The sequence below is a fragment of the Amphiura filiformis genome, chromosome 3, assembly GCF_039555335.1.
Source record: "Amphiura filiformis chromosome 3, Afil_fr2py, whole genome shotgun sequence".
In the NCBI taxonomy this organism is placed as follows: Eukaryota; Metazoa; Echinodermata; class Ophiuroidea; order Amphilepidida; family Amphiuridae; genus Amphiura; species Amphiura filiformis.
The window spans coordinates 8,993,190-9,011,360 of NC_092630.1; the positions used below are offsets into that span (position 1 = coordinate 8,993,190).

The 18,171-nt window shown below is 37.3% G+C and overlaps 1 protein-coding gene across 1 annotated transcript in view; it reads left to right on the forward strand.

Annotated features, from left to right (window-relative positions):
• Nucleotides 1-83: 83 nt before the first annotated feature.
• The window catches only part of LOC140147800 (ATP-dependent RNA helicase DHX58-like), a 31,750-nt gene continuing 13,662 nt past the window's right edge, over nt 84-18,171 (forward strand). The window contains exons 1-7 of the mRNA XM_072169547.1: nt 84-790; nt 1,367-1,525; nt 2,641-2,926; nt 15,072-15,203; nt 15,962-16,324; nt 16,847-17,017; nt 17,180-17,490. Coding sequence (XP_072025648.1) covers nt 1,412-1,525; nt 2,641-2,926; nt 15,072-15,203; nt 15,962-16,324; nt 16,847-17,017; nt 17,180-17,490 — 1,377 coding nt within the window. The 5' untranslated portion in view covers nt 84-790; nt 1,367-1,411. The remainder of the gene's footprint in view (nt 791-1,366; nt 1,526-2,640; nt 2,927-15,071; nt 15,204-15,961; nt 16,325-16,846; nt 17,018-17,179; nt 17,491-18,171) is intronic.

Below are 18,171 nucleotides of genomic sequence, written 5' to 3' on the forward strand. Positions count from 1 at the left end.
ATACATGTCGGCCTAACAAATTTAAATGCTTGAGTTGATTAAAAATGTCATATTTAAAATTATTTGTCAAACCCACGCGTTTGAATATCGTTGTACAGGATGACAGTACAGTTTGCATTGTACAGCTTGAACTGATCACCGACACGCGGGAAGTTATCTCGCGTGTCAATTGTACACGCCAGTAAACGCAAAGTTAAAAGGTGACTCATGCAAGCCTTGCAAGGTTTGCGTGATCATAATGACCACATTGTATTCATACGTGGTTATAAGGCTTCTCCGATGATAAAATGTGGGTAAACATATGTGTTTATACATCAATTGCCATGGAAACGAAGACAATCTCGGATTTATAGGTACAAGTTTGTACAATGAAGCTGCTTTTTACACGCCCTGTAGTCCAAATCCCATGAAATTTGAAAGGTGTCAAGCGACCAGACTAATTAAAGTTTAGTGTCTTATTGCACAGCGTGGATCCAAATATCTTCAGGATTACCTAGTAATATGATCATGCAATAGGATATTGCATGATCATGCAGTTGCTTTTATAAGAAAACAATAACACAGCAATATCAACATATTAAAATGTGAACAACTAAAGAGTTCACTCAGTTCGCTCTTTTAGCATTTGTACCATTTCTTATTTTCTCACGAGCGGCAACTTTCAATTAAGGAAAGGATCTGCACGACCAGTCAGTCCGGGAGATTTGAACTTGGTTGATTTCAAGTTGATAATTTGTATTAACTTCTTTGAACCCAACTGTTTACGCGTTAGTCTTCACCATGTTCACTGGTAAGATATTAATTTATTTACGATTTGAAATTGTATAACTTTGTTTCGCTGATGTAAACATTTAATAAAAGGACGCTGAGAGAATGACATTGTTAGGGTATAATACAGTTGTTCTGAAATTGATACCTGTAGTGTATGTCGCTTTAAATATTTATTTTTAGAGCCTGTGCAATAATAATGAGGGTAAAATGGGGAAGGGGGTATGGAATTTATATTTTAGCACATATTTACAGGGCAACTTTAAATAACATTTAAAAGTTTAGGAAAACAGTACAGAAACGTTAAATATGCTAAATTTCCTGTTGGCTATGCTCGCATTATAAAATCTAGACCATTAAAGCTTGCAAATTGGCAAGCCAACCATTTGGCATGTGTAAAGCGGGAGGGGGTAAAAGATATTTTGGGAAGCCGTGAGGGAGAATCAATTTTGGCAGGCCGTGAGGAGGCGCAAGCAACTTTGGGCACGCCATTTAGATATTTTACCCGGGGGGGTCAAAATGATTGCACAGTCCATTGAAGAAAAATAGGTGCAAAATATTAATTGGCTTACAACTGTGTGATATTTACCCATTTCAGGACTGTAAGTTATATTATACCTAAACATCAACCTGATTCCTTGAAATGGAGGAGGAGATAAGGAAGAAACGATTTTTGGATTGCCGTGTCCGCTTCATGGAGGAAGTAAATCCAAAAGAGTTTATTGAACAACTGACTTGTTTGACCAAATCATTGGAGGTATATACCGCATTTGCGTGTTTTTTGTTTGTTTGTTTTTGTTATTTAAGGCACGGTTGCTTGATGTATATAGAATTGGCTTCATTATTAACTAAATGCAAACTATAGAAGGCGCTATTTATCCTAAATCATATTTCTTTATTTACAAGGGGCAGATGATTAATACTGCCATTTAAACAGCTGGAACAGGTGAAACAAGCAACAAGGAAATTTTATAAACATATCTTATCAAACAATGAAAGGAGTTATTTGTATTAAAAGCTTGAAAGAGTAATTTCCAATAACTAAATAGCGCCACCAATTTTGTCATTAATAGATACATTTTATATCCGAAAAGGCTATAAAAATGCTATAAAAGTGAATAATTTTGTAAAAGAGGGAAAATTTAAGTTGAGAATGACTCAAAAGCATCTATACATTAGCAAGATATCACATTTAGCTGTTCAGGCCTAAAATTTAGTTGTACATAATGTTTTGTTTGAAAAACTAGTAAATGATCCCATCAAACAACCGTGAAGCACTGCCACACTATATTAAACCAGCTTTATGAGACACGGGGCTATGCATCTGTTGCAGACCATGTTTTAGAAGGAAGCTCAAAAGCTGAGAAGCAAAAAAAAAAGTTTAATGCTCTATTTTTTTTTTTTTTTTTTAATATTTAATATTGAAACTCTTAAACTTTAAAGAAATGCGAGGACAATAAGCTTAGGCAATTAAAGCATCATTTAAGGTTTGTTCAAGTGAAACGATTCAAGGTTATTGGCATTTATCTCAAAGTTACATTAATGTACCTCAGAGTGAACAAAATCTACCTAATCTAATGCTTTGTGTAAGATAATGGGTGTTCCTTGGCGCCCGGTATCTTTGCGGCAGAAATGAAAAAAATACTTAACAGTTATTAGATAAACATTTTAGAGTAGTTTTTGAGCAGTTGACGCAAAAAGGGTACATTTTAGAGGCTGTTGGACGCGAGTGAGTAGGACTTGTGTGTGAAAGTGATTCCCAGGTCCTGAACTTCGAACTGAAGTACGTCATTTCACTGAGCTACCATACTCTCACAGGCATTATGTTGACTAAACCTGATAGTATTAAAAATTTTTACATATAAAATTCAGGAAGAAGTGCATTGTTGGCAAGACAGAGAAGGTGCCCGCCATGCTGCATTTCGTTTGGCAATGGAATTAGTGAAAAAGGATAACTGGTATGCAGACGTGATACGTGCTTTACGAAAAGCGAACAAAAATGGTTTAGCAGATGCAATAGAAGGGAAGCAAGATAAACCAATTGGTGGAGCATCTAGATCAGGCCCACGACCGGATGGAGGTAGAGATGATGGAATGGATGGTGCCTGGAATGCTGAAGAAAGTGGTATTTCAGATGGCACTGTGTCAAGCATTACAGGTATATGATGGTACAAAAATTATGTGTACCCCGGGGTGATTTATCAGTGTTTTAGGTCTCGAGACCGGCCTCGGTCTCGAGAACGGTCTCGAGACCAGCTAAGCCTGGTCTTGGTCTCGGTCTCGGTCTCGGACCTGCTGGTCTCGGTCTTGGTCTCGGTCTCGGCCCTCCTGGTCTCGAGGTCTCGGTCCGAGACCGGGTTCGAGGCCTGCAAAATAGCACTATTCTTGTTACATAGCAGCAATTCTGCTCAGACAGTTTTCATCAATTGAATCATTAAATAATATTAACTCAATACCCAATTAACATTCTCAATCATACATCAGGACCTCATTTATTTTCAGTTATGTCCAATAAGTAGTTGTTCATAATATTGTATGTATTCATTGTAAAACAATCTTTCCTAAAGTTCACATTAAAGGCCAAGTTATTGAAGCGTTATACAACTTTTGGGAAAATGTTCTCTAACGTTTCAAACACGTTGTGTTTGCTGAGAAATTATTCCGAAATATTACATGTATATGAACAACTTAAAGCCTTAATGTACGATCTTTTTAAATTTTTAGATTTTTCTTTTTTTTCTTCTAAATTGATAATATGCAATCATTATGAAAGTTCCCAATACATTTGGACGCGAAAAACATTGGGAATATGCAAAGAAACAAACTCATAAACTTCACCTCTATCACTCGAAACATCTCGCACTATTTGGATTAGGACAGCGAGTGCGGCCTCAGAGTTAGTCTCCTACGCGGCCAGTTTGGTTACGCTCCCTCCACCAAGCTAGTTTTGTACGAGACTACGGTTTGCGATCGTGGCCGACATAAAGTCATAATCTAATCGTCCCGTTCTACTACAAATAGGACGAATTTGACAGTTTGCTCATGTGTAGTTAGAGCATGTGTAGGTATTACAAATATGCCAAAAAATCGGTTTTGAAAAAAATAAAGGTAAATTCTGAAAAAAGATCGTACATTATGGCTTTAAGTGCATTTATTGTTTCTTTAAAAAGGGACATTTTTGGGAAGGAGGGTTTTTTTTTCAAATTCCACACTTAGACATATATGGCAGGGATAGCAGATAACGCTACATGCAACTTTTAAGTTGCACCATGATGAAAGTCCCACTGCATCATGAAGAGCCTTATGAGTGCATTATTTAATAGCTTTTGGGCCCAATATTATCATTTCAATGTAACCAACGGGTCATTTGAACCGTTATTTCTCTTGTTTTGGATCCAAATGTATTAACAAATAATTGAATTTTGGTGTCCTTGCTTAAAAAAACTAGCACTAAATTTTGGATCGTGTGGCCCATCATATAGCAGTCACTGAGTTATCATTCATTAATGATATTATTTCAAGCCCGGTCTCGGTCTCGGTCTCGGACCTGTCGGTCTTGGTCTCGGTCTCGGACCATCCGGTCTCGGTCTTGGTCTCAGTCTCGGACTGCCTGGTCTCGGTCTCGGTGTTGGTCTCGGATAGGCCGGTCTCGACTACAACACTGTGATTTATATAGGGGAGGGGAACATGTTTTTTAAACAAGAGTGGGCCAAACATTTTTTGGCACGTGGAGGGAAAGCGGTACAGATTTTTTCGAACCGCCTTTTCGATGCCTGAAAAAGGCGCGAAAAAACAGCATAGAAAAACGTTAAAAGTGCACATGAAGTAGACAACTTCTAAATAAATAATTTTATATATATACACATAATTAATTATGCTCTGAAGTTCATGAATGCATGCCGCATAAAAACAAATGAAATATCTTTAGGTTCAGGTAAGATATTTGTAAGAGTTTTCAAATCAGACAGAATAAAAAGCAGACAGATAATCACAGATGAGGTAAAAGAGTCCAGATATTCAGCGTGGATGACTAGCACAGAGTATGATGTCAAAACACGCTTGCTTGGACCATGACACCCAAATTAGCTGGATGGCTGTTACTCCCAGATGTGCAGCATAAAACAGTTCTAACAAAGAAGTTCTGTGGAGAAGTTTCATGAATCTCAGAAAGAAGAACGCATTTCGCTAGCGCTGGACACTGCTTCAGGAGTAGGAGCGACATTGTTGCAAATCTGATCAATCTTTATTAGGTATGATAATTTATTTAAATGTATTTATTTATTTATTTATTTATTTATTTATTTATTTATTTATTTATTTATTTATTTCAAAGTATAAACTTCTGGAACTTCTATATCGGGACCCAATGATTGAAAGTGAGGATTTGCCGTGAAACTCAGAGTAACGTTTGCCTTTTCAGAGGTCTGTACTTTGATATTTGTATCGGGAACCCAATGATCCAAAGTGAGAGTGTGCCGTAAAACTCAGAGCAACGGTTGCCGTTCTAGAGGTCTATACTTTGAAATTTGTAAATAAATATATAGATGAAAAAACTGATTTATTGCATTAAGTTTATTTCTTTATTTCCATACTTTTAAACTTATTTATTTATTTAATATTTATTTATTTATTTATTTATTTATTTATTTATTTATTATTTATTTATTTATTTATTTATTTATTTATTTATTTATTTATTTATTTATTTTTTTATTTATTTATTTATTTTTTTATTTATTTACTTCGAAAGTGAGGGTATGTCGTAAAACTCAGAGCAACGGTTGCCGTTTTAGAGGTCTATATTTATATATTTAGTTGTTTGTTTATTTCTTTATTAAGTTTATTTATTTATTTATTTATTGTTGCTTATTTATATATTTATTTATTTAATTGTTTATTTATTTATTTATTTATTTATTTTTAAACTTATTTATATATTTATATATTTATTTATTTATTTATTTATTTATTTATTTATTTATTTATTTATTTATTTATTTATTTATTTATTTACTTCGAAGGTGAGGGTATGCCGTATAACTCAGAGTAACGGTTGCCGTTCTAGAGGTCTATACTTTGAAATTTGTAAATATATAAATGAATAAATTGGTATATTGCATTAAGTTAATAAGATAATAGCTTATTAAGATAATAGCTTAAAATAGGTCTGCATCGGAAAGGATATCATGACAATATGTTTGTACTGTCCCCTTGATGCAACTTGATTTAGTTTACAGTTAGTTAGTAATTAATTAATTTATGGAAAATCTAAATCAGTCTCTGTGTTATTTTATTTTGTTTTATATGAAAAATTAAAGCATCGGCTTGTTGATGATCATGATATCATGAACAGCTGTACACGGGGAATTCTCAAGCACACACACATCTTCATGCATTGGTGACGTCATCATTAACCAGCTTGCAGTGACGCGAACTATGCTTGGGATTTCCCTAACTCAATTCCTGTTCAGGCAATATCACACAACAAATTATTATTATTACGGAAGCATGATATTAAAAAGCACCGTCGTTGGGAAAAAACCTGTGTGAAAAACACAGGTGTAGAAATAGTTTACACGCACTTTGCACTCTTGCTCATACCGTCATTTTTATATATCGCCACTATACCTTTCCCGGCAACATTTATTGTACCTGCAAATCATGATGCACTTATGGTCCATGGCAAGCCCGATTCGACCTTTGTGGCATTAAACCCAGTTAACAGGAAATTAATCCAGTAAATCGATTCAATAAAGCAAATAAGCTCATGCATTCGATCACTAACGGCAACCAGCTTCGGTCGATTACCCCAGCTGCAGCGTGTGTAAACTCTAATTTGCATAGAGGCTGTACGTGAAATTATTGATTGGCTCCAAACAAAGGATTTGAACCGGTGCACGTAATCATGGCGCAGTGCAGTCCATTCAATCAAATGTTGTCATCAACCTATTTGATCGCAGTGCATTGTTATGTGTGTGAGACGAACTGTCGCGGTTGATTGCAATCAAACAAACGATGTCTTATGTATTACTTTGTTCCGTGATGAAAATCGTGATGTTTTATTTAATCACTCTCGAAAAATGTATTTCTTTTGTAGGTCTATTACTTTGTTTTGTGATGAAAATCGTGATGTTTTATTTCATCACGCTTTAAGGGCTGGGGTATGAACGTTTGGACAGTATTTATTGTGGGACATTAGAGCACATCAGACATATCGAATTGCATTCTGAATACGAAGAATGTCCTTCTGATATCAAATAATTTTGATTTTTGAAATTCGCAATGTAATACATTTTATGACAAATGATTAAAATTGATATTTTTGATATTTAACAGTACTCGAAGTAAACTTTGTAAATCTGATGATTTATACTTAAAGCGTATGTAGGTGGGATGAAAAGCCGACGATCAATTGAAAATTTTAACCTTTCGTATTGAAGATATGGATTTTTTTCCCCAAAACACCCAAAAAAATAGGTCTTTTGGGAAAAAAATCCATATCTTCAATATGAAAGGTCAAAATTTTCAATTGATCGTCGGCTTTTTCCTCCCAGCTACATACACTTTAAGAATATGTCATTAGATTTATAAAATTTACTTCGAGGACTGTTATATATCAAAATGTGAAAATATCAAATTTTATTAATTTGTCATAAAATTTGTATTATATCGTGAATTTTAAAAAATGAAAATTATTTGATATCAGAAAGACATTCTTCGTATTCAGAATGCAATTCGATATGTCTGATGTGCTCTCATGTCCCACAAAAATACTGTCGAAACGCTCATTCCAGATCCCTTAAAACAAACGATTTCTTATGTATTACTTTGTTTCGTGATGAAAACCGTGATGTTTTATTTCATCATCACGCTCTAAAACACACTATTTCTTATGCATTATATTTGTTTTGTGATGAAAATCGTGATGTTTTATTTCATCACGCTCTAAACAATAATTATAGTTACATGCATTTCAAGAAAAAAATCTTATTAAAACGGTAGGCCCTATGTTATTAATATTAAACTATAATCTAGTCAACTGGACTTACTATTTTTGAGTGGGAAATTTTCACGTCCAATCCTGAACGCATCATCAGCCCTACTGATGTTGTGGCGGCAAAAGTTCATTGACCTGTGAAACGGATGTTGTAGTATCACAGGTCACCACCTTTGAGTTCAACCTGAGAGGTATCTTCCTGATCGCTGAACTGTAGGATCAAGTTTGTGAAGTTCTTGAATTATGTCTGAACACGACCTACTTTGTCTACGATGGCAAGTTCTACAGACAACGCCATGGTTGCGCAATGGGATCGCCAGTATCACCGATTGTCGTAAACTTGTTTATGGAACAGTTTGAACAGTTGGCCCTTACATCGTATGCTGGTACCCCCCCTTCGCACTGGTATCGTTATGTTGATGACACTTGGGTGAAGCTACGTAAAGATCAACTAGCCCCTCTATACAATCATATCAACAATGTCAATGAACATATCAAGTTCACGCAGGAAGAACTGAAAGACAACAAACTTGCATTTCTAGACTGTTTGGTTACAGTGCAAAGCGACGGCAGCCTAGAAACATCGGTCTACCGCAAGGACACGCACACAGATCAGTATCTTTTGTTTGAATCACACCACCCATTGGTGCACAAACTGGGTGTAATACGCACTTTATTTCATAGAGCGAACACTATTCCCTCTAGTGAGGACGCAAAGGAACAGGAACGGGAACATCTACAAAAAGCACTGAACCTTTGCGGTTATCGTAATTGGACCTTTCACAAAGCACTCGCTCAGACCAAATCTACCGACGAAACCGCTCCCGCACGTAAGACTCAGGATGACGGTGAGGTGACTCGCGGTAGGAACATCACTATCCCCTACATCTCCGGACTTTCAGAGAAACTCCGTCGGATTTTTCGCGACAAAGGGGTACCGGTATCTTTCAAACCCAAGAACACTTTACGACAAGCGCTAGTCCACCCCAAGGATAAACAACCTAAAGACAAGCAAAGCAACATCGTTTACGCGATTCAGTGTCAAGACAGTGGATGCGAAGAGCTGTACATAGGGGAGACTAAACAAACGCTTGCTAAACGTATGTACCAGCATAGACGAGCCAGCACTGGTTGCGGTGACTCCGCCGTCTATACGCATTTGGACATTACAAAGCATTCTTTTGATAACAAGGATGTGAAAATCTTGGACAGAGAAAGCAGATGGTTTGAGAGAGGGGTCAAAGAAGCGATTTACGTGAAACGGGAGGAGCCTTCACTTAACAGGGGAGGCGGCCTACGTCACAACTTGGCCGGGGCCTACAGTTCAGCGATCAGGAAGATACCTCTCAGGTTGAACTCAAAGGTGGTGACCTGTGATACTACAACATCCGTTTCACAGGTCAATGAACTTTTGCCGCCACAACATCAGTAGGGCTGATGATGCGTTCAGGATTGGACGTGAAAATTTCCCACTCAAAAATAGTAAGTCCAGTTGACTAGATTATAGTTTAATATTAATACTGTTTACTACCTGGATGAATGATAATCTTCACAAACGTAGGCCCTATGTTGTTTAGAAAAAATGTAGAAAGTGATGATGATGATGATGTCGATGATGATGATGATGATGATGATGATGATGATGATGATGATGATGATGATGTCTCCAAAAGTGTCCCGGTTTTTTTCTTGCCCTAAATCGTGCGTATCTATTAATAAGGCACTTCAATAATCAATAATCAGTCCCGTGACGGCCTCCACTAACTAGCTACTAACTTGGGTTATGGGCCCTGATTTTCATGTTCACTGTCACTTACTCATCAGCGAAGTACGACCCTTTGTCAATTACCTACAGTACCAAATTTCGGCATACTATTTAAAAAACTCATCATGATGATCGAACAGAGAGTACTTTAAATGTAGCTTGTACCGTTTTCGTGTGGCATTCTTCAGAAGTGAGCGGTCCGTTTACCAAAATTTTCGGTCAAATCTCCATTCAATTAACACGGATTTGGCTAGCTATGCCTTGCCCTCACTCACTGTTTTACCAAAGTACGAATATTTCTGAACATCTAACCTAGCTGTAATTTTAGGTCATGTTAGAGAAATCTATTTGCTCGACGTTTTTGAGAGTACTTTTAATATGGGCCGGCTATTTTTCACACATTGACGTTAACTAGGCAAATGCCTATCCTTTTAACGTGGCACGATTTGTAGAGGTCACAGCTCAATGGTGAGAGCACTGTGTATTGTGTATAGGAAAACGGACAGTAACTGCAGTATGTTACAGCCTTATGCGATGGCAGCAATATGAATATCAGGAATCATGGGAGCTAGTAAAGCAAATTGGGTGGACTTCTATCGTCAAATATTTCTAAATCATCTGAATAATTCTGCAATCTTCGTTGGACATTTGGAATTTATGTCATTTGGTAAGCATACTATCACCTGCATACATTTTCAATATTGCTGGTTTTTTTTTTAAATATTACTGTAAAATGAAACTATTAATAAATATCAATAAACCATAAAACATGCACATGGTCATTCAAAATACTCTGATATCTTTATTTTTACAAACGCAACGAATTTGGCTGATTCCAATTAAGCGTGTATTAAAGTTGGGACACGTATTTTAACATTTTTTGCAATCTACAAATGTATACTAATAAAATAATGACCTCTGTCTGTCTGTCTGTCTGTCTGTCTGTCTTTCTGTTTGTCTGTGTGTTTGTCCGGCTATGCGTTTCTCTACGCTTCGACGCACTGCTGAGCCAATACTTCGATTGGTACCCGGCGTGCGCTGTTGTAAAATTAATTCTAAGGTCATCGGAGGATGCCGTGGAGTATTCAAATTTTAAACTTTGTCCGTTTGGGCTCAAAGTTAATGGGTACAAGGGGAATATATGCGTCAAATAAAATTTAGGTCAACCAAGGTCAAAGGTCATGTAGGGGCTAAATTTCAAACTTTGCCCGATTGGACTTAAACTTGATGGGCGGAATCCTCCATTTGAGGGGAGCATGAAAAAATTTAATCGAGGTCAAAGGTCATCCAAGGGCTAAATTTTAAACTTTGTCCGATTTGGCTTAAACTTGGTAAAAGTAATTCTCCATATCAGTTCGGGGGCACTGCTAATTCAAAGACGTCTCTGATATCAAAGACTCTTCAGTGCCGAGTCACCTGACAGTATCATAATTCAAAGACGTCTCATAAATCACATACTCCCTAGTCTCAAAACCCAGCCGCAAACGATATTGTGAACGTGAACTGGCGCAACGGGAATAATTTTGCGAGTAGGCCTAATCAGCATGATCACAGGGTTGTAGCTAGCCCAAGTGCCTGCTAGCTCCTGCTAATTTTACTATCCAAGTTATTAACTAAATCGCGGGCTCGGGATACACTCTTTCTAGTGAACGTGAGAAATCGGAGAATGCTAAAAAAATGTTGCTCTTTTTCATAATTGAGCTTAAATGCTGCAGAATTATAACTTTGCTCCCTCGACGACATTTTGCAGACTTTCAATTCTCCGGACACATCAAAAGTGTTTATTGGTTATTTTCGGAGCATATATTTTTTTACAGATCGAATTTTAGTTTTAGGCTTAGGGGAAACTGGGGTAATTATGGCCCCCTTTTGCATTTTTACCATGTAATTCTTTAAGTATGAACTGGAGAAGTAAAATTTCTGCATGAGTGGATAGAGGCAATGGGTATCTATAAGATGTGATAAATATAATTGGAAAATATATTGCAATTTGCATAATAATTAACATGTTTTAGGGGCCACAATTACCCCAAACGGGGTAATTGTGGCCCCTGAACAAAATGAAGAATTTAAAGAGTATTGTGAATCCAGTTCTTCCTGATAACTATTAATAACATGTTTTACAGTCATTGCGATAATTCTAGGCCATTTGGACTGGTTTATTTACCAGAAAAGGGCATTTTAAGGCATTTTGTAAAATACTTGTTATTATGCTAATTTTTGCATGCCGAAACTGCGGCCGGATCTGACTGTTCATTATACTTCCTTGTTTTGACTTGAAAACATACTAAATATGTCTTTTTTGTTTCAATAATGACCCCAAATGGCTCATTTGATTAACATATAACAGATAAATGACCAAAATAGCTTTTTAGGGGGTCAGATGCAAGTAATTTGCTTAAGACATGAACAGGGGCCACATTTATCCCAAGCCGGGTATTACATAATATGCAAATTTAGCTCATTAAATAAACAATTTTTTTTTTTTTTTTTGTTATATCAATGGGAACTGTTATGATTACCTTTCATGTCAAACACATACAAAATAGTCAGTGATACAACCAATAAGTACCACCCCTATGAATAAAAAGTGGACATGCCACTTTTTAGAGCCATTTGCGATGTCGCTCCGCTAATTAGACCCCCCTCATAAAAATGTTAATGCTATTTGAATATTTTTTCACCAAACAGTAACATAAAGACCACTCTTTCATACAATACAAAGTTAAGTCACCTAGACCAATGCTTAGTATAAAGACACCCTGATAAAGACAAAGGGGCCACAATTACCCCGGGGCCGGGGCCACCTATATTTAACACTCGTGCTCAATAATTCCTTCAATTCAGCCTAAGTTTAGGCTTTTCTGTTTTGCTTGAGGGGGATGTGCTATAATAGGCCTATAGTCATTATATCTATGAAAGATGGGCCTAAAATTCCTAACAAATTTCCTGCGGACCTGACTTCTGCATGGGTATGAACCTGCTCAATTAGGCCATGGATAAATGCAAGTTAGCCTTTTCTTTTTTGACGGAGAAGGGTGCCTGAGGGGAATGTGCTCCCTCAGAAGTTGGAGAATTATTTTCAAAAAGTTATGAAAGGCACAATAAAGTCATTTGGTGTAAAAGTTTACTCTTATTATTCGTATTATTTTGGGCATAACAGATTTCAACGGACCCGACTTGTGAGGGGAATATTATCCTCAAACTAAAAGCCAATTGGTGCATCATTTTGCATTAGGCCCCTATTATTAACTTATTTTTCCGACCATCATGATTAAGCATAGCCTATAGGCCATATAACCATGTCATGATAATGCATAATATGTATTTTAGAATGGATTTCCAGTGGATGCGACTTCCCGTCACAAATTTCAAGCATGAACATAATTATGATGCGCAATGACTCAGAACGTAGGCCTACTCTTCCTCGTTTCTTCTTGTTTTCTTCCTTGTTTTCTTTCCACTTTTCCCCTTTCGTTTGCCTAAAATCCCCGGATATTGAAATGAGCCTGGGTGGCTGTGGCAAAACAAAATTTTCAACCCAGTTTTGCTAATATTTTGTCCTGATTTTTGTAACATTTTCGTTCCGGTATTATTGGCAGTTATTTTGTATATGTTTTCAGTTATCGGGTTATTTCTTTCAATTTTTTGGGAAATCAGACCGAAAAAGTAGACCTTTTTCTTTTCCCTCCCTTTTCCGCCCTTCAATTTTTGTAGGGGGCACTATACTGCCCCACTGGCTATGCCCAGGCCCGTACGCAGAGTGGGGCGCTTGCCGTGCGGTGAGGCAAAAGTCCTCAAAAAAATCCTAATTTATGACCGTAGTGAGCAAAAAATATGTTTTTATGCTTTTTAGTCAAAAAAGGTCCAAAGTTTGTGAAGAAGGTCCACTTTTTACAATCGCCCCTTACCTGGAAAAAAAAAAAAAGAAACACTTTTTCAAAATCAGCACCCCGCAAAAAAAACGGGCCTGGCTATGCCACTGCTCTATCACTCGGACACTCCCCTTCCTCTCCCTCCCTTTCCCTTCTCTCTTTCTCCCTCTGTCTCCCTCATGTTTTTTTAAGACCCGGGGCTGCAGGCCCCAAAGCCCTACTCCCTGGGCAATGGGCACGCGCCTGGTTTACCGTAATTTACCGTAATTTGTTGATCTATTTTGATAGGGGTAGGGTTATGTTATGATTACATAACATAACCCTACCCCTATCAATAAAATAAGTGTCCATATTTCTCCGAATTCATCCCATGCACGTGTGCAAGAGTCAGGCCACGAGGTTAGGCCTGAACGTGTCCGTAGGGGCCTACCATTGTTCAAGTCATTTTTGAATATATTTTTGAAAAGTTGCCGCCACAATGCGTGCCAAAAATCGCTCCCCTCCCCCCTCGTTGACTGGCCAAAATTCATTGTTCCCTCCTTTTTTGCCTTGCCAAAATATTCACTCCCCATGACTTGGGATTTTTGTTACTTCAAAACGTTGGATATGGCTCGATTTTGCCAATCTAAGTGTTTCTGGGACCATTTGTCAGAATTTGCACAGATAGATATGATGTTTGCACAGGCAGATATTTGCTAAACATAGGAAAGCATATTCCAATACAGTCACCTTCTTTCCGATATGCTGCATCTAGCCCCAAACTGTAAAAAAAGCACGACGTATGTGATATCACAGACCCCCGTATGTGAAATCACTGACCCGTCTTTGATATCAGAGACGTCTTTGAATTAGCAGTGCCCCCGAACTGATATCACGGGAGCATGAACAAAATCAAATCGAGATCAAAGGTCATATGGGGTCAAACGTGAGAGTATGCCCAATCGGGCTTGAACGTGGTAAAAAGAATCCTCAATATGACGGGGACATGTCAAAAGGGTCATCAGGGGTCAAACAGTATAGCTATCATGCTGCCGGTACTCTCACAGCTACAGTACCCTCGCAGCTACAGATGCAGTATGGCAAATAATTATCAGGTTTAAAAAATACCAAATTTATTTGGTATTTGGTAAAAAAGGGATATGCCACGGTTTTTGAGATACCTGAAAAAAACACCTTTTCAACGATTTTTGTATATCGATGGGTGAGTTTTATGTGAAGACTAATGCGCATTGGCGCATTTTGGCAAAGGTGCCCATATAAGCGCCCAATTAGGGTAAATTTTGGTGATTTGGGGTGATTTGTGTTGAAAATTGGTATACTGATGGTAGCAAAAACAGCAAAAAGTATAGGAATAGAGAAAGTCAGCAATAAATATCGAAATATTCGCCTAATGGCGCACTTTGCCTTGAGGTAAATTTCACATGCAAAAATGGGGAGCTGCCTCCTCTGAAATCCCAACAAAAATTCAGGCTTCGTGCACTTATTTGCTGGTGAGCGTTTTAAAGGAGGGCACTTTTAAGTTGTGCCAAAAATTTCATAAAAAATGTCAAGAGAACCCATAGCACCACAAGTCGAATATTTACGGTATTCTAAAAGTGCAAAATCAATGACATGTCTGGGCGGATGAGGAATATTGCAGTTCTCTGAATGTCCCCTTTAATTGCAGAAGAAAGAGAGCATTTTACAGAAACATCTAGAACAAGAGAGCAAGCAGTGAAAGAATGGCTGGAATACCTAGAAACAAAACAACACGACGATGGCATTTACCAACAAGTACTACAGGCATTGATTGCTTCAGGTATGATAACATATAATTATGGTACGTTACACCATTATAGTCAGGCTCGTATGGAATCCACGGCGATCCGGAATTAAATGGTATTGCTGTGAGGGATGATCATAGTTTTTCCACCTGGTTTGAACGGTGATCCCAAAGTTGTTAAATAATGATTCTACCTAAATTCCAAAATAAATAATTATGTATGTGGTAGCTGAAAATCAATTACAAAACAGGTATCGGGTACTATCTTTTTAATTGGGAAACAGCCTGATGCTGGTTTCATAATTTCGGGCCACTTGCCGCTTTGCCGCTCTGACAACGATTTTGCTTCACTGTGCAATCGCACCAGAAACGCTAGCGGTGACAAGCAGCAAGCCGATATATCGATCACTCCACCGATTTGCCCCAAAACGGCATGTTGCTAGGAGTTGAATTCAAGTCAACTCGGGAGCGGTGCCGCTCTGACGTATATTAACAAGAACGGGATACTATTTTTCGCCAATGAGCACAGAGCGGTGCTGAGCGGTAACATTTGCTTTCATAGTCATGGCGCTCAGCGGCTCCGCTTGCAGAAAAGTGCAAGCGGTATGATGAAACGTCACACGGCTCAGTGGCAAGCGGCAAAAAGTATGGAACCAGCATTAGAGGTACAAGTAAATACTATAGCATTGATGATGCCACATTTCTCTTGTGCAACTCTAGATCCACCCGTTTCATTTAATTTGATGTTTGTAATGTATAACATCACAATTCCATTAAATATAATAATGTTTCAGGGCAACAACATATTGCCGAAATGTTAGAGGACGGCAAAGTAGTACCTGATGAAATCATTCAACAAAGGAGGGATCTCGTCCGAATATTCTTTCCAAGATTGGTCACTGTTTCACCGATTGAAATGCTTCCTTGGCTGATGTGCCTGAGTGACGAGGAACAGAATGCAATCCAGGCTTGCAAAGATCAACATGGTGATCATCCGGCCGCAATGAAAATGGTGTTTTACCTAGTACTAAAGGGAAAAGAGATGTACGGTCAACTTATAAATGCTTTGAGTAAAGCAAAACACGAACTATTGGCTAAAGATTTGCAAGATATGATAAATCAAGATTATGATCCGACTTCAGACAAAGACTTTCCTGGTGAGAAGATTTAATTCCCATTTTTAGTACTTTATAAAATACATGTCTTGTGCAGCTAGAAACATTTTCAGTGAATTGTTCTGACTTATCAATATATGAAATAACAATATTGTAATACTATCCAATATCATGATAATGACTTGTTCTTTATTTGTGCTATTTCATCACTTGGAACAAATCACTCTTAATTTTAAGAAGGATTTCACTGTTTTTACATTCAATTTTATCCTTTAATGCCATGCTTATTGTTGACAAGATACTATACATTTTTTTACATATTCATTGAAGAAGTGATGATAATTACGCAACAAACAGCATATGTCCCCTTAATATATTCAAATATATAGAAACTTTGACATAATTGTTAAATTCTTGTGACTTTAAGACTTATATCTCTCCTTTCAACCAGTAAGATGATTTATAATGCAGCTTAATCTAATCCTGATTAATCTTGTTTATTCTTACCATGTCTCCTCAACCACATTTAATTTTACATACTTTTTAAACATTGTTTCACACTAGACATATCTGCTGATGATGATAACAGTAAACCAGCTGATGCAGGTGATCAGCAACAGCAAAACGACTCGACAGCAGGAGGCGACCTAAACAACTTGGCGTCAGAATCGCTATCTAATGAGCGAACATCGCAGCCAACTGGACCGTTAAATGTTGAAATACATAAAGACAGTGGTACGTGTTGTTTATATGTTTATTTTGATACAATTTATACCACGCTTTTGATCATGTTATCATAGTTTGTTATGAAATGAGAACACGATTTAGTACGATTGATGTCTAGCTTATACTTATTATAAGACAGTACATTTGTATACATCATTTTCTACAAAACAGAAACAGTCGATCATCAAGACCAGGAAGAGTCAAATAGACAAGGACCACAACATGAAAATGATAGCGACGCATCAAACGTGTCTCCTCCGTCAACGAAGGAGCTGAAACTGCGTAGCTACCAAATGGAGCTTGCCAAACCAGCGCTATCCGGACCCAATGGTAGCAAGAATACCATTATCGTGGCACCTACAGGATCCGGTAAGACCATCGTAGCCCTCAAAGTCGCTATGGATTTCCTGGATTCTACTAGGAGCCCTGGAGGAGCAAGTGGTAACGCTTTGCCAAGTAAAGTTGTATTCCTGGTGAATCAGGTAAGAGCTCGGTGCCTTTTGCCGAAACTACGTTTCATATTACATGTATACAAAAGATGCATTACAGATTAAATGCCAATTGGTTGCCTGGTTGGAACCATAAGTTATACATGTATATCACCCGGTTAATAATCACCTGTGTATCATTAGGAAGAATTTAGAGTCAGGTATTATCAATATAAGCATGTACTCTTTTATTATGTCACAATTAATAGTCTTGATTATTTTGCTTTTCAATATTTGTGTAATAATGTTTTCATGAAACAATACTAGTGGTAACCATTATATGTTTTATAATCTTAAAATCTTAAAGGCAAAGTCCCCATTACCAAACACACAAAATGGTAATTTTAAAATTGCAGCCAACGAGCTAATAGTTGAGACTTATCAAATTAAATTAAATTTTCTTATAGAAAACATTTTTAATGTTCCACTGCATTAATTTTATTCATAAGTCTCAATGTTTTGAATGTTAAATAAAAGGATGAAAACACCACATTTTCACACAATCCCAATGCAAGGTATGGTCAACTGTGCCACATGTGTACAAAAGCCAGACATACCAAGGTCAGAAACCCCATTGGGTTATGGGAATGTCTTTATACATCCTCTGATAGTAATCATAGGTGGCATAATTTTATCACAAACATTATTGTGATGGTATCGTTTGTTGGCAACAAA